The sequence below is a fragment of the Doryrhamphus excisus genome, linkage group LG8 (genome assembly GCF_037039965.1).
Source record: "Doryrhamphus excisus strain RoL-2023G ecotype Guam linkage group LG8, RoL_Dexc_Guam_v1.1, whole genome shotgun sequence".
Classification (NCBI taxonomy): Eukaryota; Metazoa; Chordata; class Actinopteri; order Syngnathiformes; family Syngnathidae; genus Doryrhamphus; species Doryrhamphus excisus.
In genome coordinates this window covers 7,131,401-7,157,367 of record NC_136364.1, presented here as the reverse complement: position 1 = coordinate 7,157,367, position 25,967 = coordinate 7,131,401, and the positions used below count along the sequence as shown (strand labels likewise).

Genomic DNA, 25,967 nt, shown 5'->3' with positions numbered 1-25,967 from the left:
TCCTAACTGGACACGGTGGAAAAAAAGTGGCATGGATGTAAAATATGCGTGGTGTGAGAGTATCATGACATTGTGAGCGACGTGTTAACGCGCCCATCTGTCGCGGGCGCTCTAAGGACTCGCCGGGCGCCCGAGTGTTACGACGCGCAAGGTGACGGATTATTTTCGCCGCCAACTGCTCCATTCTCGCTTTTCCTGATGCTCGCCCACACTCTAACCAAAATGCGCTTGCTTGAAGTCTTTACATATGTAGCCATTAGCAGTGGGGCCTCGTTTTAGGGGAAAACTCCGCTATTAGTGGCGCCCCCTGTGGCGTGTGGGGAAAACACTTTGGATGGTATGCTAGTATACATGTACATCATCATCATCACACATCGTCATCATCACTAGACACATGCTCAGTGACTTTTACTTGCTAAGAGCCTGACGCTGATACTGGCTGGCATTCATCACAATATTTATTCATTGACATTCTTTACTCGTACATATTTTTTATAGTTGCTTTACTGTATATGCTTATGAGCTCATGCATTTCCTCAAAAGACAGCAGCAAGTGAGATATAAACACAAGATCACACGAACAGAAAATGTTTTGCCAATAAAACATGTATGTGATGTGTACAAATAATGATTTTATTTTATGTTCATAATATGAAGTGTTAGGTATTTACATAATGGTAGTAATATCAAAGTCAAATCTTTCCACTTTGAGGAAAAAAACTATGCTTAACCAAGTAAATCAATACTTCATAATCAATATAAAGAAATTAATACTTATTCATTCATCAATAATTATACAAAAAAATAAAATAGAGACAAGGGGTATCCAACCAGGGGTGTCCAACCCAGCCTGCGGAACCTTCTAAAAGTATCAAATATTTGTCAAATTATTTGACCAAACAAAAGCAACAGTAGAAATGTTTGGAGAATAAAGTAAAGAAAAGCCAAATAATATGAGAAACAAAGAAGAATGAAGTTGTCATTTTTGGTAAATGAGGTTGGGAAGATCCTACAAGATTGAGATGTTTGAAGATGTCTGGTTCAGAATGAGGGGCTGTGGTTAGCGTGCAGGCCTCACAACTAGGGGACCAGGGTTCAATTCCACCCTTGGCCATCTCTGTGTGGAGTTTGCATGTTCTCCCCGTGCATGCGTGGGTTTTCTTTCGGGTACTCCGGTTTCCTCCCACATTAATAAAACATGCTAGGTTAATTAGCGACTCCAAATTGTCCATAGGTATGAATGTGAGTGTGAATGGTTGTTTGTCTATATGTGCCCTGTGATTGGCTGGTGACCAGTCAAGGGTGTACCCCGCCTCTCGCCTGAAGACAGCTGGGATAGGCACCAGTACCCCCCGTGAGGATAAGCAGTAGAAAATGAATGGAAAAAAATCTAAATACTAGCAGATTCAGAAGAAAAAAACCATAAATTTTAGGAGACTTTAACTTGTAATATTAGGAAGAAAAATCATTTTTCATTTTAGTAGCATATAGTTGAAATATTAAAGAAAGATTTTTTTAAGACATATTATAGGACACAAAATATTAAAGTTGTCATTTTTGGAATACCGGTTTGGGAAAAAGTGATATCAGTCATATTATAGTAATATTATGGGAATAAAGTGCAGACCTTATTAATAAAAATTGGTAGAATATGCATTTTGCACATTTGGAAAATTTTTGGAATACCGGTTTGGGAAAAAGTGATATCGGTGATAAGCGGTAGAAAATGAATGAATGAAAGGATCTATATCTGAGAGGATATGTGCATCAAATGAAGTGATGTACGGTTGCAGCTATGCATTACATGGAGTACACTCATGTCCTTTCATTAAATTAATGCGTTCATGAAATGTTTTTTGTATGGACGTCAGTGCTGTGAAATATTGCAGGGTCCAGCCTGCATACGGAGGAATCATCTCTCCCTCAAAGCCGCACGATTGGGGGAGAAGAAAGCTTTGGCTGCGCCATCTCAGCAGATACGTTAGCTCTTTTGTCTGTCTTAAAATAGCACCATGAAGAAAGTTATTTATGTCTCTAAATCCCAGCTTTGGGGAACTGACTGGAAGGCGCACTTTAGCCGTTGGTCATCCCAGCACGGCGTGTGGGGGGGTACGATTCTTGACTTGCTGCTTGGTGGTTGGGAAGACTTGGGGGAAGTTCCCAGTGCAACGATGGACACTGAAAAACTCCCAAATTTAGGCCAAAAACCACATTTTTTCTTTTGGATTGTAATTCATTCATTCATTCATTTTCTACCGCTTATCCTCACGAGGGTCGCGGGGGTGCTGGAGCCTATCCCAGCTGTCTTTGGGCCCTGGACTGGTGGCCAGCCAATCACAGGGCACATATAGACAAACAACCATTCACACTCACATTCATACCTATGGACAATTTGGAGTCGGCAATTAACCTAGCATGTTTTTGGAATGTGGGAGGAAACCGGAAAACCCACGCATGCACGGGGAGAACATGCAAACTCCACACAGAGATGGCAGAGGGTGGAATTGAACTCTGGTCTCCTAGCTGTGAGGTCTGTGCGCTAACCACTCGACCACCGTGCCGCCTTTTGGATTGTAATGATTATTTATTATACTACTACTTCTAATACTAATAATTGTTGTTTTTTTCGATTTTTATGTGTGGCCTAATCATCCTAGGTAATGACATGTAAAAAATGTCAGCCTGGTTTAATAACTACTCTGACCAAAAAAAAAATAATAATAATAATCACTTCCTGACATGCTCAGGAAATGACGGCGCCGACGTTCCATCACGAGGCCGCTTTCCGCTTAAAACGTAAAATAGGTGTGTACTACTAAAAATGCGTTACCTTTGCGTCACGTGGTCAGCTTCTACGTCCCTGACACAGAAAGGGAAAGGAGGAGGTGGGACCACCTGAAAGCTTTTTTTGTGTGTAAAACCAGAATGAAAGACACACAGAGCAGCAAAAAGGAGCTTATGTGATTTAGATCGCTGAGTCAGGAATATTCCAGTCAAGCTGCAAGCGCTGTAGCTCACCGCTGGCACTGATTTTACTGCTGGAAGGCTTATGCACTCATTTATTGGCATTTGACAACACTTCAAAGATTGCACTCCCCCTTTGCTTCAACTTTACTGCTCTCACTACAATTTGGAATCCAATTTGGGGGGGGGGGCAAAAGTGCGGGCCGCCATCCATTTTTTTACTGGCTCCTATCAAAGTCTAAAGATAGGGGCTCAAGTATTTGATGTTGGCAAAACACAAGGAAGAGTCTTTAACTTGTTCTGTCCTGTTTAGCTCTATGATTAGCACACTGATCATTCTATGTCATTACTGTTTATTATGATTGATTGATTATATGATTGATCTTACTAATGACATTAGCCCACCTTATGTTTGCGTGGTGTAAAAAACTCGCATATGGAATACAGCAAGTGAAGAAATGTACTGAGGGGGTGAAATAAGCTGTTTTCATCAGCTATAGTAATGTCATAATATGGGGCAAAAAGAATATCATTCTAGTAATTTAAATATTAAATAGAAATATGAACACATATTACATATGTATGACATATATATTAAATATTTAAAATGTTTTTGCAAGATTAAAGGGAAAATATTCTGTAAACAATGTCATAATTCCAAGAAGGACATTTAATTTGAAAAAGTAAAGACTAAAATACATTCAACATAATAATTTCTAAATTTTTTAATGCAAATTAAAAGAAAAAAATAATCACAGACAAAAATCAGACAAAAATTCAATAATAACCATAAAAACCTTACAATATTAGGACAATAACATCCAATTATTACGGGGATAAAGTCATAATTACAGGACGAATGTTCACAAGAAGAAAAACTGCTGAAAATTAGCATGAATAAAATCAAAATACTGGTTAGCGCGCAGCCTCACAGCTAGAAGACCCGAGTTCAATTCCCCCCTCAGCCATCTCTGTGTGGCGTTTGCATGTTCTCCCCGTGCATGCGTGGGTTTTCTCCGGGTACTCCGGTTTCCTCCACATTCCAAAAACATGCTAGGTTAATTGGCGACTCCAAATTGTCCATAGGTATGAATGTGAGTGTGAATGGTTGTTTGTCTATATGTGCCCTGTGATTGGCTGGCCACCAGTCCAGGGTGTACCCCGCCTCTCACCCGAAGATAGCTGGGATAGGCTCCAGCACACACGCGACCCTAGTAAGGATAAGCGGTAGAAAATGAATGAAAAAAAATCGAAATACTAGCAGATTCAGAAGAAAAAAACCATCAATTTTAGGAGACTTTAACTTGTAATATTAGGAGGATAAATCATTTTTTTCATTTCAGTAGCATGTAGTTGAAATATTAAAGAAAGATTTGTTTTTTAAGACATATTATAGGACACACAATATTACAAAAAATATTAAAGTTGTCATTTTTGGAATACCGGTTTGGGAAAAAGTGATATCAGTCATATTATAGTAATATTATGGGAATAAAGTGCAGACCTTATTAATAAAAAAATTGCTAGAATATGCATTTTGCACATTTGGACCTTAATGATGTTTTAAGTACTACCTGAGTTTCATGTACTAAGCTACAATACGCAAAAGCAAGAAGGGGGAGGAAGAAAAATGTGAAAAATAATAATAATAAAGTATAATAGGTTGTTTTTCACGTGATCAAAAGTTTAAGACCAGTCTATTATAGCCAAAATATGCTTCAAATTCTCATTTTCTGTCAGGCATTGACACGGTCATGCCCTCCTGATGGCTAAAGCTAAGAAGCTTTCTCTTCTTGAACGTGGATGATGGAGCTGCATAAGCAAGAACTCTGGCAGCCTGCCATTGCTGCTGAGGTTGGTCGCAGTAAAACAGTCATCCTACATCTTTGGAAAGCTCCTGAAGATTACGGAACAAAAAAGTCAAGCGGTCGACTAAAAAAAATGGCACCTGCGCTAAGCCGGAGCATCCCATGAAGACACAGGGTGGTCCTCCACTCAAATGAAGGCCCTTATTGGTGCAGACTGCAAAGCAATAAGCATCAGACGGCGGGAAAAGGGTTTGAAAAACAAAAAAGGAATTCAAAGACCCCCTTCGGGATCGTGCGAAAACCGTGCTTGTTTCGGAAGGCGTGGAACACGCAGACGGTATTAACATGCTTTGTTCCTACACGACCCCCACCTACACGCACCCCTGACACTCCCTCCATGTCCAAACGCTGGGCACTTTTTGAAGTTGGCCCGACCCGCCGCTCTGATGGCGGAAGAGCCCGCGGGGCCCGAGGGAGGCTCAGGTTACAAGCGTGCAGCGGCGCAGCATTAGCAGGCCTCGGTGAAATAACAGCCCGCCATCTGGAAGCCATGCTGCAGCCGTCCTCGCCGTTACCGCTCAATCACGCTGACCCCAATGAAGTTTTGGACTATTTTTATTCACTTCCTTCGCCTCAAGGCCGTTTCTTTGCTATTGTTCCATTCTGACTGGAGTTAAAGTTCTCTAGCGTGTCCTCCCCCCCGACCAGGAGCTTTCCCCCCTAAGTCCACCTCAGGAGAGGTTTCATGCGAGAGCACCTTGAGTGCGCCGGACAAAGCCCGCCTTTGTGCGGTGCAGAGCCTACTTGGTATGCCGGGGTTAAGAGTGGATGTGTTTTGGCGACGCCACTCAGGACGCGCTCTTTCTTGACCCCACTTTAGCGGGACACAATAAGCGCACTTGAACAGGTCCTCGCTACCCCCCCGTCCACAAAAACAAGCTGGCATGAGCTCATCAACCTGCTATGAGAACAGCTAAACCACCTTACGAGGTCACAGAGCTCAATTAAGATATAAATCATCTGTTCCAGGGTCAAACTGTCCCCTTCCCCTGCTCAAGCCGTGTTTGAAATGAGGGATTATGATGTCATAAAGATAAGATAAGATAAGATATGCCTTTATTAGTCCCACAAGCCGAAAGTTCAGCCTTACAGCAGAGCAAAAGTGCAAAAATAGGGTCATACAAATGACTGTATATACATCATACATATACAGTTAGTGTAGATACTGTACGTATTTTTTATGTCTAGAGGGCTCTAATAATGTTAAAAAGTGCAGTAAAGAGGTTTTCTACATCTAATATATCTTATTTTCTTTCATTATGCCCACTATATTGGTTAATGGGACCGACTATAGGGGTGTTATTTATGTCTGGAGGGCTCTAATAATGTTAAAAAGTGCAGTAAAGAGGTTTTCTACATTCAATATATCTTATTTTCTTTCATTATGCCCACTATATTGGTTAATGGGAGTGACTATAGGGGTGTTATTTATGTCTAGAGGGCTCTAATAATGTTAAAAAGTACAGTAAAGAGGTTTTCTACATCTAATATATCTTATTTTCTTTCATTATGCCCACTATATTGGTTAATGGGAGTGACTATAGGGGTGTTATTTATGTCTAGAGGGCTCTAATAATGTTAAAAAGTGCGGTAAAGAGGTTTTCTACATCTAATATATCTTATTTTCTTTCATTATGCCCACTATATTGGTTAATGGGAGTGACTATAGGGGTGTTATTTATGTCTAGGGGGCTCTAATAATGTTAAAAAGTGCAGTAAAGAGGTTTTCTACATCTAATATATCTTATTTTCTTTCATTATGCCCACTATATTGGTTAATGGGAGTGACTATAGGGGTGTTATTTATGTCTGGAGGGCTCTAATAATGTTAAAAAGTCCGGTAAAGAGGGTTCCTACATCTAATATATCTTATTTTCTTTCATTATGCCCACTATATTGGTTAATGGGAGTGACTATAGGGGTGTTATTTATGTCTAGAGGGCTCTAATAATGTTAAAAAGTGCGGTAAAGAGGTTTTCTACATCTAATATATCTTATTTTCTTTCATTATGCCCACTATATTGGTTAATGGGAGTGACTATAGGGGTGTTATTTATGTCTAGAGGGCTCTAATAATTTTCAAAGCGTGGTAAAGAGGTTTTCGATGTCTACAAAGTTGACTTTGTGTGACTTTGGGGCCGTATGTGGTGAAATGGGGAAGGGTGCACCATGGAGAGCTTTGGCTTTGTCACCATGTGTTCTGCCCTTGACTGTCTGGTGGAAGAACAACTACAAACGTCTTTTTATAAACCCCACACGACTTTGCATTGATGCGCTTCATCATTAATGTTTATATTTCCAGCAAAGTTTTCTGATGCATATTTAATAGCTGGATTATTCCTGCTGCTTCCTGAGCTTTAAGTTGATACCAAGAAGAAACTTGGAGTGGAAGCAAGGCTGCTCTCCCAGTGCTAAGCAGATAGAAACAAAGAGGATTATGGGTAATGTAGTATAGAGCTGTTTTTTAAAGCTCTCAAAAGCTTTACAGCTTATGTTCTCCTGTTTTGTTTTCCGTGCCATTTTATGTCTGGCCCTAATAACAATCATCATCATCATTTGGAGACATCGTCATTGACGTTTTGCGATGAGAGGGCGACATCATTGCCTCATCGCTTCAGTCACAGCGAGGCGTAGCGGCTGGTCGACTGCCAAAGATTTTGAGCAGTTTGTGGAATACACCTATACTCACCTTTACACTACCATTACACACCCGATATAGTACACATAATAAGGGAAAGTAATACATAGAAAACCTGTTTACCACCTTCTAAATACACTTTTTAACATGATTAGAGCCCTCTAGACATGAAATAACACCCCTACAGTCATCTTTACACTACTATTACCCAATACAGTACATATAATAGGGATAAAGTAAGACGTAGAAAACCCATATATACCTTCTATATACACTTTCTAACGTTATTAGAACCTTCTAGACATAAAATAGCACCCCTATAGTCACCTTTACACGACTATTACCCAATATAGTACACATAATAATGGAAAGTAAGACATAGAAAACCTGTTTACCACCTTCTAAATACAATTTTTAACATTATTAGAGCCCTCTAGACATGAAATAACACCCCTATAGTCCCCTTTACACTACTATTACCCAATACAGTACACATAATAAAGGAAAGTAAGACACAGAAAACCCGTATACACCTTCTATATACACTTTGTAACATTATTAGAGCCTTGTAGAAATGAAATAGCACCCCTATAATCACCTTTACACTACTATTACCCAATATAGTACACATAATAATGGAAAGTAAGACATAGAAAACCTGTTTACCACCGTCTAAATGTACTTTTAACATGATTAGAGCCTGGTAGACATGAAGTAACACCCCTATAGTCACTTTAGACTCCTAATACCCAAGATGGTAGATATAATAACAGAAAATAATTAATATTCTCAGAATAAAGTGAACATATGAAGATAACAAAGATGAAATCACTATAATAAGAATGAACAGAGATATTACAGGAAATAATAATTTTCCAACATGCCAAAGAAGTAAATGCATACAGTATATAAGGGGTACATATGTTCTACATGTGTTGCTTTACAATATTCAAAGTTTCCTTTCATTTGTCTAGAGGAAAACCTTTGGAAATCTGTGGTTTAATCATGGGGGGCAGGGGCTACTGAGTTTAGTTAGTCAGACGTTCCTCCAAATGTCCACCAAACTCCTCACAGACGTCTAAGACGTGGAAAGAAAGACCTGCTTTGCTGCTCGTTAGCTTTTGTGTTGAAGAGCGGGAGGTTCGTGTGGAGTCAAAGAATGGCTGTTTGCAAGTGGGGGGTTTGGGGGGGGGGGGCGGTGGTCTATGTGTGACATGCAAGCATTGTGTTTGGCGTGAGACATTCTTGTGTTCACGGCTGCATGGGTGCTTTGTGTGCCTGGGAAATGATGGCAGGCCACACCATCCACAGACGTGCTTTGCAAACCTACACCACGTAGGTGTAGGTATGGATTTGCCTTTCTGGCACTAGAAACTACACAGTGTGCCTCACAGCTGACAGCATTCTCTTACGCTGCGGATTAACAGCAACATTGGACTGAAAATTGGAAGCAAATATATTTTGATCTCCAAGCCGTACATTGATGATTCTGCTATGTAGAGAAATACTTTTAAAAATAACATTTTAGTGGCCTACTGGAGAAAAGACATAACATAATGGACCTAACCACACACAAGTAGTGTTTGGACAACAAGACATTGTTCGTATCGTGACAGCAAGACAGGTTCTATGACACTTGAACAATTTAGTACGTACACCATGAACACGACGATATCCACGTCATCGTGGGACAAAAAGGAGCTCCCAACTAACCACATTGCTTGTTTGTCTTATACACACACCCCATGAATGCGATAGCCACTTCCCTGTGGGACAAAAAGGAGCTCCCAACTAACTGCATTGCTTCTTGGTCTTATACGCACCCCATGAATGCCACAACTTTTATTGTTTGAATTCCTTCTTAGAATAGTATTTTGACCTTGAGTGAATGAATGTGAATGAGTGAATAAATGAATGAATGAATGACAGACCGCATGGAAAGGAGTGAGTTGAAAGGTGGAGGCCAGGTGAACAAGTAGAGGTGTAAGATGTTTCTGCCACTACACACCAAATAGTAAGCTCCGCCTCTGCAAGCGTTTGAAGCCTGCATGCTTTCGCTTGACGGATCCATGAAGCAACGGCGGCGGTGTCAGTGTAACACGGCCCGCGGGATGGTGGCCTAATTGAAGGTACTTCACCATGCTGGGTGTCGCCGGTCCCCATCTGGGGTCTCAGTGGGATCATCCCGCTGATGCAGGAATGATGCAAACGCTACGGCAGGCTAAGAGCACACCTGTGGAGGAAGAAAGGCTCATCAGATTGACCCACTTGCTGGCTCTCATATGCTTTGGTTTATGGACGGATCCTTTTCTGTCCTGGGCCGGGCCCTAATTAGATCACGGATAGCGATTGTGGCCCCCAGCTGTCGTAATCAATCTTCATTTACGGGCAGGATGAAATTTCTACCTCAGAAGAAGCGTCTCCCCATGACAAAGGGATGACATCTTTACTCTCGCCGTGCGTTTAAAAGCGCCAGGCGAAGCGGGCGAAGAGCTGATGCTGCTTTTGCCCGCCTCAGCAGCCTCTGATGTTGAGCCGGCGGGATGAGAGAGAGGGCACCTTGGGGGCACAGGAAGTAGATGGTGCAGGTCAGAGCGGCGACGCCAAGCTAGCCGTCAGCCACTTTATGTCTTTATCAGTCACGCACGCCTCAGGACTCCCAGCGCCCCAAGAAAAAAACTCTCACTGCGCTTTTGTGTCTGCTCTTTGGCAACGGGAAACGACACAAAATGCAGTCATGGCTTTTACGAAATGCGATGATTTCATCTTCCTCTGCAGGAAGCGACGCAGAAACCATGTTTGAAAAATTCCTCAAACATGGACGACAGTAATCCCTCCTTATCATACCTCATTGCTTCCAAACCTGACAGTCAATCATCTGAGGAGTGGATTCTTTATTCAGAAATGTAATAGTTTGCTTTTGAACATGATTAGAGCACTAGACATGAAATAACACCCCTATAGTCACCTTTACAATAATAGTAGACATCCATCCGTTTTCTATGCCAGTTATTCTTTAAGCAAGGTGATGCTATGCTGCAATAAGCCTCTCCCACTGGCTACCCAAACAATTATTGTCTCTAACGGCGCAGTTTGGCTCCAAAAGTCAAAAGGTGTGTGATTGATTGATTGATTGATTGATTGCTGACTGGCATGTCTCGCTCTTGCTGCTCGGCTCATGCAGGGATGTGCTGCTCATCATCGTCTGCTCTTTCACTTCTAGCACAAATAGGTGAAAAACATTTAGATATATACTTCTTTCCGAAGGCCTTCAGCCCTGGCTGCAAAGAGAAAGTTAGGACGCCCATGCTATCACTAGCCACGTATACATGGACCCAAATATTCCAATTCCCTTCGGGTTATTTGCTCAAACGGAAAGAATGTAACTTTTGTATACACCTCATTCCGAAAGAAAAGTGCCAATCCCAATGAATATATAATGGGATTCACAGGAGTGGAATATTCCTTTCCCCAATCCGATTGAGGTATCTTGTACCCACTCAAACGGAAAGTTGCCAGACTGCGTTCTTCTTTGTGGTGTTTTTCTTCTTCTGTTGTTTATTGGCGGTTGCAGCTTTCGAGTGCATTAGCGCCATCTGTGGAACACAATCTAAACCCTTCTATACGCCATTCACAAGTACAGTTTTATTAAAAAAGAAAATACATATCTATATAAAACATGTGACGAACTTAATTATAAAATATTAGCAAGATTGAAATTTATATTTTCTTGTTCATGGGTGCGTTCTTTCAGCAAATGCTGAGATATGACGTAACACGCAGCTCGTGACGTTCTTTGATTTAAAAAAATGGAGGCGAGGAATCGGCACTGGACTGCTGCGGAAAGTTCGTTTTTGATTCAAACTAAATTTCAAGACTGGACGAAGGAAAAACTGGCAATACGGAGTTATTCCAACAAGTGGAAGAAAACTCAAGGAAGTCAGTATCACGTGATGTTGGTGTTTACGTTTTACTGGGCATGCCCCATTGACTATTCTGGTTGATTATAGCGGCGCATGTAGACACCCGATTGGAATATTCTTTTCCATGTATACCATTGCTTTTGGAAAGATTCCATTGGGAAAGAGAAAAACTCCTCATGTAAACGTGGCTAGTGAGAGTAATGATGCTTGACAGGATGCCAAGGTGCTTTGTCAGGTGCCTTAGCACCACCACGAGGACAGCAGTGTTTAGGATGCCTTGGCCTTGGCGGAGGTCTCCTTGCACGGTAGCAGACGTCTTTTGTTCACCTTAAGGCTTTTTACGCATTCTGTTTCGCCCCCCCGCCACCCCCCTCCCAGCCTCGCATGGGCGACACTGAATTGAGATTTGTTTGGCGAGCCATTCAGCGGAACTGGCCTCCCTCCCCGCCACTGAAAGCACACCTTTCTTTCTGTCCAAGAGAAGCGAGCGGTTCCGGGGAGGCCCTCTCTTTGCCTTCAATGGAACCTGAAGACAATGTCGCTGATATCGGCCCCGCCGTCCCGCCGTGTTGTTGCTTGGGAACGGCGGTCATGTTTTGGTGCCCAGTGCGAGCCTGCTGCCGTGTGTGAACAAATACACGCTGCTATCCCCTTGCAAACAGCACCCCTAGTGGCTGGCAGCGGGATCAGCCTTGCCAAACATCCAAGTGTTGAAGCAGTGTTGGGTCTAGTGCCAATACGGTTACTGTATCCTGCATGGTGTGGGTGCAGTGGGGGCTGTTCATACTTGGGTGAGTTCCCCTTGTCCCTCACGTAGAAGTGGCAAGATTTGGCCCTTTAACCGAGTAGTCAGGTGGTCCTACACTATCGGGGTAACTAGGATAGCAGCTTTGGTTTCTGTTGGGTTCTATTGGGGCTGCACGGTGGTCGAGTGGTTAGCGCGCAGACCTCACATCTCTGTGTGGAGTTTGCATGTTTTCCCCGTGGGTTTTCTCCGGGTACTCCGATTTCCTCCCACGTTCCAAAAACATGCTAGGTTAATCGGCGACTCCAAATTGTCCATAGGTATGAATGTGAGTGTGAATGGTTGTTTGTCTATATGTGCCCTGTGATTGGCTGGCCACCAGTCCAGGGTGTACCCCGCCTCTCGCCCGAAGACAGCTGGGATAGGCTCCAGCACGCCCACTACCCTAGTGTGGATAAGCGGTAGAAAATGAATGAATGGCTTCTATACTACTATACTATAATACTATACTATAATACTAAGTTCTATGTGAAGTATTTCCATAATGCCTCATATTAACTCACTAGCAAGATCTCAGTGTATGGACTGGTCATATAGCTCATCTCGTTTCATATTATCTACATACTGTATTGTATATAACTCTGGGAAAAACTGTTGATTTTGTTAATACTTGGGTTGTTTATATTGTTTATTTTTCTATATTGTGTATTTTGTACTGCTTAACTGATTCTGTACTCTTGCTGCTGTGCAATGCAAATTTCCCCACTGAGGGACGAATAAAGGCATATATTATCTTATCTTTTTGGCTTCCATTGGGTTCTATTGGCTTCCATTGGCTTCTATTGACTTCCATTGGCTTCTATTGGGTTCTGTTGGTGCGTTGGCATGAAGAATTTCCATCTGGGACCCGTGACGTGCACCCAAAAGCCCTTAAAGTACAAGAGCATCAGTGATTGCATCAGTGATGCTCAAATTGTTAAAAGCAGTTTTTTCTCACATGGTTTCCAAAATTAGAACTAACAAGCACTCCTTTTTCTCTCCTTTGTCTTTTTCCTCACACGCCGTCTTTTTATGTGTGTGTGTGTGTGTACTGAGCAGCAGCACAGTGTTAACTAAGGCGTGTTGGTGACATTTCTACACTGAAAGCAGCAGTGGTGCCGATTGATAGCATGCACTCATTCTTCCTTATTTTACTGACTCCTGACAAGGAAGCGACACTCACAGTCCAGCAGAAACAGAAAGCTTGTTCACTGGGACGTGCGGTGCTGCAGGTTACACAGCAGGGGGGGGGGGGGGGGGGGGGGGTTGACGGAACAATAACGCTGCCGTCTGGTGGAGCAGCACTCACGTTTGTTAGCGATGCTTCAAAGTCACCACGCCATGGAATGTGTCTTTGTTCTGCATAGCTTCATTACTAGCAGATACTGCACTGGAACAATCCCGGTGGATAATCTCTGATTCATGTCGTGAACCAACGACGACATCAAACATTTTTTGCAAATGAACTAGTATTTTCCCCCAATATGAACTTTCAGTTTTGTCCAGCAACTTTGCCTCATTGATATTTTGTAAGGCAACACATGTACATAAAACCGTATATATTATATTTCATCACATCTACATATGCTTATGTACATATGATATCATCACATCTACATACTGTATACTAGTAACTTATACTGTATATATGATATCATCACATGTACACATGCTGACAACATATATTTCATGCTGAGGAGTAGTACGTGTTTGAGTGCATGTCAGCCTTTTCATGTATGGTAAAACGGCCATTATTCGTATCAACTTCACTCTTTGCCCCCCCCCCCCCCCCATTTTTACTGTTTTTCATTTTCCAAATAGTTCATCTTACTAATTAGACATTATTATGGCCATGTCATAAAAATGACTGCTTTTTCTTTTTTACTTTTTGTATAAAAAGATATTTTTAGAATGTGCCACAGACCAATAAAGACATGGCTGTGTGGACCCCCTGGTATGTTTGATGCGTCCTTGCTATGTGGTGAGTGCAGTGTGAGGGACCGAGGAGTTTGCCGATCATCGTATCGCCTGCGTGTGCGCGTACTTGCATGAAAGAATCAGGATGCTGCATGTAGACAATGCCATTGGAAAATGCTGAGTCTGCAGGTTGTGTTGTTGAAGGAAAGGCTGAAATACAGAACATCCATCACGGCTTTTGTCCGCCAATCATTGAGGGATGATTGCATAAATCAGCTGGCTGGATAGATGGATGGCAAGATGGACGGCTTGATGGATGGCTGGTTAGCTTGATGTTGGATGTTGGATGTATGGGCTTCTGGAGGAACTCTAGTCTTTCCAAGAAAACACCTCATTGCCACTTTTCTCAGGACCTCAAAGGAAAAGACATTTTGCCCATCAGCCGCAATCTTTATGTGACGTATGAACATATATACAGTTTTTATTTTATAATGTACTATAGGTTGTATACATAGTACACATAGGGTATATGTATTATATGAAATACATGTATACGTAGTACACATAAGGTATATATACTATATGTACTATATGTAGTACACATATATGTAGTATACGTAGTACACATAAGTTATATATACTATAAGTACTATATGTAGTACACATAAGGTGTATATACTATATGTACTATATGTAGTACACATATATGTAGTATACGTAGTACACACAAGGTATATATACTATATGTTGTACACATATATGTAGTATACATAGTACACATAAGGTATATATACTATATGTAGTACACATATATGTAGTATATGTAGTACACATAAGGTATACGTATATACTATATGTAGTACACATATATGTAGTATACATAGTAACATAAGGTATATATACTATATGTAGTACACATATATGTAGTATATGTAGTACACATAAGCTATATATACTATATGTAGTACACATATATGTAGTATATATAGTACACATAAAGTATATGTGCTCTTTGTAGTATACATAGTACACATATATGTAGTATATACGTAGTACACATAAGGTATATATACTATATGTAGTACACATATATGTAGTATATGTAGTACACATAAGCTATGTATACTATATGTAGTACACATATATGTAGTATATATAGTACACATAAAGTATATGTGCTCTTTGTAGTATATATAGTACACATATAGTATGTAGTATACATAGTACACAAAGGGTATATGTAGTATATGTTGTACACATATATGTAGCATACGTAGTACACAGAGTATCTATGTAGTACACATATGTAGTATAGGCAGTACACATAGGGTGTATGGACAATATGTAGTACACATATACAATTTGTAGTATACACAGTACACATGAAGTATATGTGCTATATGTAGTACACATATACAATATGTAGTATACATAGTACACAAAGGGTATATGTACTATATGTTATACAAATATATGTAGTATACCTAGTACACATAGAGTGTATGTACTATATGTTGTACACATATACAATTTGTAGTATACACAGTACACATAAAGTATATGTGCTATATGTAGTACACATATATGTAGTATACATAGTACACAAAGGGTATATTTACTATATGTTGTACACATAAAGGCATATCTTAATCTTAATATAGTGCACATATAGTATGTAGTATACCTAATACACATATATGAGAGTATATGTACTATATGTAGTACACATACGTATGTAGTATAGGCATTACATATAGGGTGTATGTACAATATGTAGTACACATATACAATTTGTAGTATACACAGTACACATAAAGTATAAGTACTATATGTAGTGCACATATACAATACATCAAAGATGTGAAAATGTTGGGAATTTACCCGACAACTTTCTCCCGTAACAACACTTGAAACTCATATTAGGAGCTACCAGGGCTTGACATGACCTCACTTAACCTCACTTGACTCCCGGTCACTCCTGTCTGGGATTTCCCAGCATCATTCAATGCAACACATTCTTAGTTAATGATGCCTTGATATCACTGCCATCCTTATGATAACACATTCTTTGATATCACTTCCATCCTTATGATTCCACATGACTTGATATCACTTCCATCCTTATGATACCACATGCCTTGATATCACTTCCATCCTTATGATACCACATGCCTTGATATCACTGCCATCCTTATGATACCACATGCCTTGATATCACTGCCATCCTTATGATACCACATTCTTTGATATCACTTCCATCCTTATGATACCACATACCTTGATATCACTGCCATCCTTATCATACCACATGCTTTGATATCACTGCCATCCTTATGATACCACATGCTTTGATAACACTGCCATCCTCATGATACCACATGCCTTGATATCACTGCCATCCTTATGATACCACATACCTTGATATCACTGCCATCCTTATGATACCACATGCTTTGATAACACGGCCATCCTCATGATACCACATACCTTGATATCAATGCCATTCTTATGATACCACATACCTTGATATCACTGCCATCCTTATGATGCCACATACCTTGATATCACTGCCATCCTCATAAACCAGATGCCTTGATATCACTGCCATTCTTATGATGCCACATATCTTGATATCACTGCCATCCTCATAATACCAGATGCCTTGATATCACTGCCATCCTTATGATACCACATGCCTTGATATCACTGCCATTCGCATGACATCACATGCACTACAAGGGTTGATACTGTACATGTACCAGAAAAGTTATCAATGAGTAGAGGAGTTGATATCAGCGAGCATCGTTATGAATGGGTGCACATAGAGTATGTAGTCAACTTCATGATCATCATTGCAGATGGTGAGAAGCGATACGGGGTGAGTTTGTGTCAGCAGGAAGTGAGTGGCTGCGTGGGGATGCCAGGATCGTCCAAGGCTGCTTGCAGCTCGGATGATGAATTATTGATATTGAAAGATTGAAAAAGAGATTGCAGTCTACTGACTGGTGGACGGGCTTCCCAGTAGGCAAACAAACAGGCTGCCAGTACGGCTGTGAACCTCTGGGTGACAACCATGAGCACAATCAAAGTTAGCAGAGCTGCATGTTTCCTTGGGAAAATCCCATCCAGATTTTAGGTCGTGACGCCGCCGGACTGACAATGAGGAGGCCCGAGCTCGCCTCTTTTGGAGTAAAAACAAAACTTTAGGGAGCACCCTCCTGATGTCAGAAAGCCACTAGCTCTCATTAGCATATTGGTTAGGATCTTTTACCAGAGGTAAAAAAAAAAAAAACGCAAAAATGAGCAGGCGGTTCAGACTCGGTCGGAGCTGACGAGCTCTTCCAGCTGCAGAGTGGGCGGCATCCTGCACACCCCCGTGTGGCCCGGGTCCTCGCATTGAGGCCCCCGAGTCATTAATCACCAAGATCTTTTCAGCTGTCCATACGTACACCCCCAAACCCCCACAATGCTACTTTTTCTGACCCCCAGCTGAGACGAGTACACTCCCGTCGGGCCATTGTTTTCCTGGCTTTCTTCTCCCAACAGCCACTTGCATCCCTGCCTCCGGTAAAACATTCTGACCTCCACCAAGGACGCCATCCCAGCTTCCTGACCGCCAGCCCTGCAACTTCCTTTCATCGTGCTCCATGTCTGGATGTTTCTTCTTGTCACAGAATATTTCAAAATATAAAACATAACATCTGTCATTCAAAAGAGGCAAGTCAATGATTTTGAAAAATATGTATTATTATTATTATTATTATTAATATGTTATGATGTAGTATTACTATTACTGTACGTACGTAGATTTGCATCCAAGTATTACTAATACTCAACAGGTGATGAAATCCTTCATCTTTAAAAATAAATGACAAACAGGATTATTTCAATAAAAATTAAATTAAATTAAATTAAATTAAATTAAATTAAATTAAATTAAATTAAATTAAATTAAATTAAATTAAATTAAATTAAATTAAATTAAAAATAATAACAGGGCTGCACGAGTCGAGTGGTTAGTTAGTGTCAGTTGTTTTTGTGAAATTAGTGTAGAGAGATATTATTACAATATGTATACATTAAGCAAATAATGTCATAAGAATAATAAAATAATAGGACTAATGAAAAATGCATTATTGTTTTAAAGCTGGCTGCACAGCGGAGGAGCGTTTTGCGCGCAGACCTCACAGCTTGAAGACCAGGGTTCAATTCCACCCTCAGCCATCTCTGTGTGGAGTTTGCATGTTCTTCCCGTGCATGCGTGGGTTTTCACAAATTGACCATAGGTATGAATGTGAGTGTGAATAGTTGTTTGTCTATATGTGCCCTGTGATTGGCTGGCGACCAGTCCAGGTTGTACCCCGCCTCTCGCCCGAGGACAGCTGGGATAGACTCCAGCATCCCCCGCGACCCTTGTGAGGAAAAGCGGTAGAAAATGAATGAATGAATGAAAAATAATTACAATGTTGTAAATATTGTATTATGTCAATGCATTTGACTAAAATATTGCTTGTTATTGATGAATGAGTACAATTATTTCAACCATTTTCCAATTAAACTTCTATGACCTTTTTTTTTTTTAAACACAAAACTTTTCTGTGTTCTTGTGCAGATGCTCTGAGACCAAAGCGGCCCCACTGACCCACATTGACCCCCCCAGAATCGAGCAATGGAAGTGAAGGAACGACGACCCTACCGCTCGCTGACCGCCCGGCAGGACGCCGAGCGCCGCTACACCAGCTCGTCGGCCGACAGCGAGGATGGCAGAGCCAACCCCAAGTCGTACAGCTCCACTGAGACCCTTAAGGCCTTCGACCACGACTCCAGGATGGTCTACGGCACCCGGGTCAAGGACCTGGTGCACCATGAGGTGGACGAGTTTGGCCGACAAGGTTTGTCGATGTCGGTCGACATCTTTTATGACGACGGATACCATATATCTAGGGATGTCCGATATTGGCTTTTTAATACCGATATCAGTCCATACTGATATGTGTAACGTGACATATCTCCTGTGGTGGAAATAACGCATATGTGTTGTATACAGCATTTTTCAATATATGATGTATAGGGATGTCCGATATTATTGTGCCAATATCAGCATAAAATTGCAATATCGGTTGATATTGGTATCAGATTTTTTCCCAATCACGAAAACCGTTATTGCATTTTTATGCTGCTACCGGGACGATAATATTGGACATCCTTACATATCGTATATGGCATACCACATAGGAGTGGGACAGGATGACACAAATGTTAGCCACACTAGCATAGCTAGCTATACCGATATCAACCAATATTGCATTTTTATGCTGATATCAGGACGATAATATCGGACATCCATACATATCGTATATGGCATACCACATAGGAGTGGGACAGGACGACACAAATGTTAGCCACACTAGCATAGCTAGCTATACCGATATCAACCAATATTGCATTTTTATGCTGATATCGGGACGATAATATCGGACATCCCTACATATCGTATATGGCATACCACATAGGAGTGGGACAGGACGACACAAATGTTAGCCACACTAGCATAGCTAGCTATACCGATATCAACCAATATTGCATTTTTATGCCGATATCAGGACGATAATATCGGACATCCCTACATATCGTATATGGCATACCACATAGGAGTGGGACAGGGCGACACAAATGCTAGCCACATTAGCATAGCTAGCTATACCGAGGTCACAACCGCTCGTACTGACTCCTACGCCCGCTAAGTTGCAAGATGTGCGTATGGCCAACGTGTGACTTTGCTGATGTCAAGTTTGGGCAAAATATTATTTTTTTGTGTACATCCGTTTTTTTTTTGTACATCGCACTTTGGGGATCACCACAAATGACACAGCCATTATGTGATGCTAAAGTGCTAACATTACACATGCTAGGTTAGCCTATTCTGCCTATACAACTCCCTCGTCAGTAGCTGGCTGGCTTTAAGATGTGTAGAGAAGCCTGCTTTTGTTTTTCCAAACCTCTTTTCTGTCAAGTGGAGTCGGCGTAGAATTATGAATAATTCGGGCATAAGCTATTCTCATACGTCAGGATTACATCACATCAAACATATGGCAACCACATGAGTCCTATGGGTGAAAATGGTCTATTCAACACAACTTGTAATTATTTAAAGTTGTGGTTTGTTTGCTCCATCAAGTAGCTATGGTGGGTCTCCAGAAGAAGGTTTTTATCACGCTTGGTCTTCATAAACACATATTACTGTGGAACATGATTAAAAAGTCACCATTGAGTATAGTCATCACACTCACGAAGCCATCGAGCATTAGCAACATGCTGTGCTTCGCTGCAGGTGCTGAATTCTCCCTCCGAGACCTGGACTTTGGGGAGGCCCTCCCGTCCCACCACATGACGGCCTACAGGGGCGAGCTGGGGATGCCGCACCGCGACTACTCCGTCAGCGTGGGCTCGGATGCTGACACGGAGACAGACGGCGTCATGTCGCCGGAGCACGCCGTCAGGTTATGGGGGCGTAGCAACACCAAATCGGGCCGCAGCTCCTGCCTCTCCAGCCGGGCCAACTCCAATCTAACGCTGACCGACACTGAGCATGAAAACACGGAGAACGGTAAGGCAGGTTCTGTCTTCCATGGGGTCTCCATCCACGCTTCATTTGAGAGTCTTCTCCAGAAACAATACTCAGAAAGTGTTTAGTAGTAATGTACAACTTGTACAGCAGTATACGTAGATCTAGTATACAAGTATACAATGGCTAGCGTCATTGGTCTAGGGCTGCACAAATGCTGCCAACACAGGGGGAGATATGGTTTATTGGAGAGCATATATTGTGACATTATGATGCAGAACATCACCCTCTTTGTTTTTATCATGCATTCTTTTCCTGATTGGGCTATGGAAGTAGCACGAGTGCTGCTGGCACTGGGGAGCTGCAATTCAAGTTTGAGTTGAATTCATGTTAATGAAGTGCAGCACTTGTGCGCGCTATGTGTGCCTTGGTGGTGTTTCATTTCTGTGTGTGAGGAGCAGAAGTGGAGGCAGTTAAGAGAAGCTTGGACGGGAGGGTGCTAGCTTGAGCAGGTGAAGTGATGATGTGTGTCTGCCATGCGGTGAATGATTGATGTTTTGAAACCTCCGATTTCCTGTCAGCCATGTTGGCTGAACTCCAACACATTCCATCTAGAAATCAAAGCACCAGCGTGTGACCTCTGCTGTTTATCATTCTCCTGCCGTTTTAATGTTTTATCACTTTTGGCGGGAAAGCAGGGGGCTCGGCCGTTTCTCAATCGGTCCCCAGAGCCTCGTGAGCGGTGATGCTGGACTGGGATGCCAGGTGCACTCGAGGAATGTTCCTGACAGGAGCAACTCCTTGTATTATTGGTGATTGTCCTTTAGTTGGCTTAGAATGCATGTTAGATTTTCTATAGTTGCATACATAGGCTGCCCCCCCCCCCCTCCCCGCACACTTAAAAAAATGAGTTTTTTAAACTTTTTAAACTTGAAATCAATCCATCCATGCATCCATGTTCTACACTGCTTATCCTCAGAAGGAATAAGATGGGCTTCTGGTTGCTTTGCATTGTTCTACAGTCTACTGTGGTCATCAGCATGTGGGGGGAGTTCCTTCCTCACCTAAATGATGAATATTATCCAGCAGATCAGCAATCTCGCTCCCGAGGCACCTCAGCAGCAGAGAAGAAGAAGAAGAAGCTCATCCCGAGCCCGGTGGTGAGATTCTAATTACCCCGACGCAGCCTTGCGGAGAACCTTGCAAATAGTTTCACATTTCTATCCGCTGATGTATTCTCGTCCTCGTCTCAGCCGCAGAAATGACTGCAGGAGGGAGAATCCATTTGTCTGGGTGACTTGAGGAGTGGGGTGGGGGTGTGGGGGGGGATGCAAGCGCAGTGGCTACATCATTAAAAGCGTACGGCTGGCATGGACGGAGCGCAGCGGCATCACATACGCAGCATCTCCTAAGACCCCACCAAGATTCTTAAGCAGTCTTTTTAATCCGCTCACTCAAGCAGAAAGAGCACTTGTATCGCCGTTTCATTGGCTAATGCCTGATACGCTAGCATTGCTATATGGCAGCTTCATTCAAAGTCATACACCGTTTGTGTGTGTGTGTGTGCGTGCATTAAACCAACAAACCATTTACTCTGCCTTAATGTATTCTTGACGGCTTTGACGGCTTGACCCTGCGTTTAATGCATGCAAATAAGCAATCACTGTTTGCATCCATCCATGCATCCATCTATGTGTGTGTGTGTACAGAAGCGTATCCATTGGTACAGTGAGGTTGTGTTTCTAGTACTTGGTGTAAAGTACAGCTGGATGCTGATTGGCTGGAACATTTGAAGAGAGATGCTACTGTGACAGGGCGCTACTGTACATTTTCATCATGAATCGCGTGGTTTGTTGGCAACTCTTTGGTTAATTTGATTGGCTTTTATTCATTCATTTTCTACTGCTTTTCCTCACGAGGGTCGCGGGGGGTGCTGGAGCCTATCCCAGCTGTCTTCGGGCGAGAGGCGGGGTACACACTGGACTGGTCGCCAGCCAATCACAGGGCACATATAGACAAAAAACCATTCACACTCACATTCATACCTATGGACTTTTATTGTATTGATTATACTCAGTGGAGGGTACGCTTTGTAATGCTCGCTACCGCTAACCACTGGCCTGGAGTGGAACAACAAGCTGATTTTTCCACCTCAGAATGAAAACATTTGGCTGGTTTGTGATGCATAGCCAACTGTATCAATGATACAGTTTATAGTCTATCATTGAACGTGTTCATTCCTGCTGACCGACATTAAGCAAGAAGTGAACATTGTCATGGGCAGCCACAAGAGGGTGCTGTAGGCGTGAGACAACAATAGTGATGTGGAATAGATTGAGAGCTCGGTGAACTAATTTCGCTTATTTATAGCCATTTATAATCCAGTGGCACTTACATATGTTTTTCCCTATTTTTCTGATGTGACGTATAATCTGTAAAATACCATCTATTTTTCCTCAGTTTTCCACATTTATTCGACCTGCAGAGAAAATGACTCCTGTTGATTTTGTTTTGTGTATGTGCAGCTTAACAAACGCAACACAGGTGTTTTCTAGCAGGCGAGAAGCAGTTAGTTGTTGTAGTGGGCATCTCGTACACGCTTCATACCGACGCGCACGTTTAGCACGGCTTTTGTTTTGAAGTGTGCCCTTTTCAACTCGTCCCTCTGTGTTGCCGCCTTAAATAAAGACCACCTTTGTAATTAAAGGTACGTTGAAGCTTCATGGCGACGCACTGCTCATTAGGCCCGCACGCGTCCTACCAGGCCCAAAGCAACCAACAAGCATCCTCGCAGTTCTAATTGCTTAGGATCTCCATCAGGGTTTTTTCCAGCCAGGTCCACATCCTGGAAAATGAAAAGATGCAAATTAGCTTTTTGGAATTATGACTATGATATTCTCATAAAATGGTCACTTCTTTCTTTTGTTTGTTTCTCAAAGTTTTATGTCTTAAAAACTATTTTTTTCTTGAATATTTCAACTCTACAACACAAAAATTCATTTTTTTCTTTATAACATTACTAGCATATTAAAAAAAATCTACTCAGATTTTCATTTTATTCTCGGACCATTTCTGCAGTTTTTTCCATTTGTGCTGTTGCTTTTTTTTGGAGAATTTTTTATTTCAACCTTTTTGTAACTTTTCATATCATGATTTTATTATTATAATGTTATCAAATTATCCCCACCCTATTTTTAAATTACCAGTTTTTAATTAAATAATTGATTCATCCAGTCATGGATGAGCCATTCTTGCCTGGTAGAAGTGGAGTTACTGGATGGCATGCAACCGTAAGCCATGCCTGTCAGAGCTCCCCCTGCAGGTTGAATTTGTAACTGGCTGCTGACTGAAGGCGTTCAATAGGAAGTGCCACAGATGGAAGTTACGGTAAGTAGCTGAAAAAGCTTTGAAATAAACATGGTCGTGATCATTTATTTAGGTGTCTAAAAATAAACACGTCTGGTCGTGTTAGCAACGTGAGCACGCTAGTGTAGCGGGAGGCGTCCTGGCTGGTCCAACAGTAGCAGTGCTCTTCTCCACTGCAAGGAAGTATGACATATTGTTGCTTTAATCATCACTTCTAAGAAGCTGCATCCAGCGGCGTGAGTTACGCCCCTAGCCTGGTGTGACATGCTAGCTACTTTGTGGCAATGCACCGATAGAATGAAAATAAATCAATAAGTTCCTTGGAAATAATGATGAAAGCACAAATTAAAATTGTCAACAGCAAAGAAAAAAGACGCCCCTGTGACCTCCGTGAGGACGTTTCAAAGCGCCGCTCCGTGGAAACAAAGACCGAGGTGACTTTTTCACCTCCTGCTTACATGAAGCGCATCGCTTTTTGATGCTGAAAGATTGAGGTTAAGCTCTGACGAGTCTTTGAACGCACCACGCATGACAACGACTGTCTGCGGGGGACAGGTGCACCTGCTACGCCCGCCACAACACCCCCACCCCTCATCAGCTTTTGTCTCCTGAGTGTTTTCTCCCGCTAGCATTGGCTTGGTGGGACCCAGCCACAACATTAGGTACAGCTTACTCAGTAAAACTCATAGTACACACATTGAAGTACTCTCAACGTGTACTGGCTCATCTCAGGCACCTTTATTTAATTTTTAAGACCACTTTCGTAGACCACTCTTTAACGACCAGGGCATACAATTAGCAAATACATGAAATCGTACGGTGGACGTGTGGGTAGCGCGCAGACCTCACAGCTAGGAGACCAGGGTTCAATTCCCTCTGCCATCTTTTTGTGGAGTTTGCATGTTCTGCGTGGGTTTTCTCGGGGTACTCCGGTTTCCTCCCACATTCCAAAAACATGCTAGGTTAATTAGCGACTCCAAATTGTCCATAGGTATGAATGTGAGTGTGAATGGTTGTTTGTCTATATGTGCCCTGTGATTGGCTGGCCACCAGTCCAGGGTGTACCCCGCCTCTCACCTGAAGTCAGCTGGGATAGGCTCCAGCATCCCCTGTGACCCTTGTGAGGATAGAAAATGAATTAATGAATGAAATGTAGCATATAGCATTTGTGCTCATTGACACCAAGCACAATACTGTGAGTCAGTATTTTAAAAATAAAGTAATAGCATATGTAGGTAGCAGGACTGAGTGTTTGCATTTTGAAGGGGAAATTTCATCAAATAATAGAACATTTTGTACAATGCAGTACAAAAAGGATTGGTTCTGAATGATGCAACTTGGACTGATATGTGGGAGTGATGTATCAAGTCAATCACCTCCAACAATATTTGGGATAAGGAGTGTGTACATCATTATCCGAGTAGTGTTCCAACTCATCCTGGTACCTGGTAGCTGGTAACAATATGCAGTACCTCTTTGTCACCTCTAGAAGACAAACATGGCTGCCATCTGTCCAAAGTGGAGCTCTACAGCACAAAAAACCACCCAGTTACACTAAAGTGTCACATATTTCTACATTTCATTTCCTGGGGATGTGGTGGAAATACCTGCAGCATCTAATGAGATCATGTCGGCATTCTTTATCTCCTACAACATGAATATGAAACGTTCACCAGCAGACTTTCTGCTCCTTTTTCTAAACACGTCCAAGGTGGCCATCAAGCAGGAGTACATTCTTTGAATTTGTACGATCCCAATACAAAATACCTGTAGGAGACTATTTGAATGTACCTGCAGATGGAAGTGTAGTTTGTCCACAGTTGGAGATAAGAAGGATGAAATGAGGATGTGTGAAATGAAATATAATGATGTGACTACTACCAGGAGAAGTAGAGCATAGAGGGGGAGGAGCCACCTGCTGTGGCCCAGCAAGGTGCACTGT

General features: G+C 41.9%; 1 protein-coding gene across 5 annotated transcripts in view; it reads left to right on the top strand.

The window, feature by feature from the left end:
• tenm4 (teneurin transmembrane protein 4) overlaps positions 1-25,967 on the top strand; it is a 163,719-nt gene that overhangs the window by 16,547 nt on the left and 121,205 nt on the right. For all 5 annotated transcript variants that reach the window (XM_058080909.2, XM_058080904.2, XM_078792698.1 and 2 more), the window contains exons 2-3: positions 18,707-18,986; positions 20,426-20,701. In XM_058080909.2, the coding sequence (XP_057936892.2) occupies positions 18,764-18,986; positions 20,426-20,701 (499 nt within the window). In that variant the 5' untranslated portion in view covers positions 18,707-18,763. The remainder of the gene's footprint in view (positions 1-18,706; positions 18,987-20,425; positions 20,702-25,967) is intronic.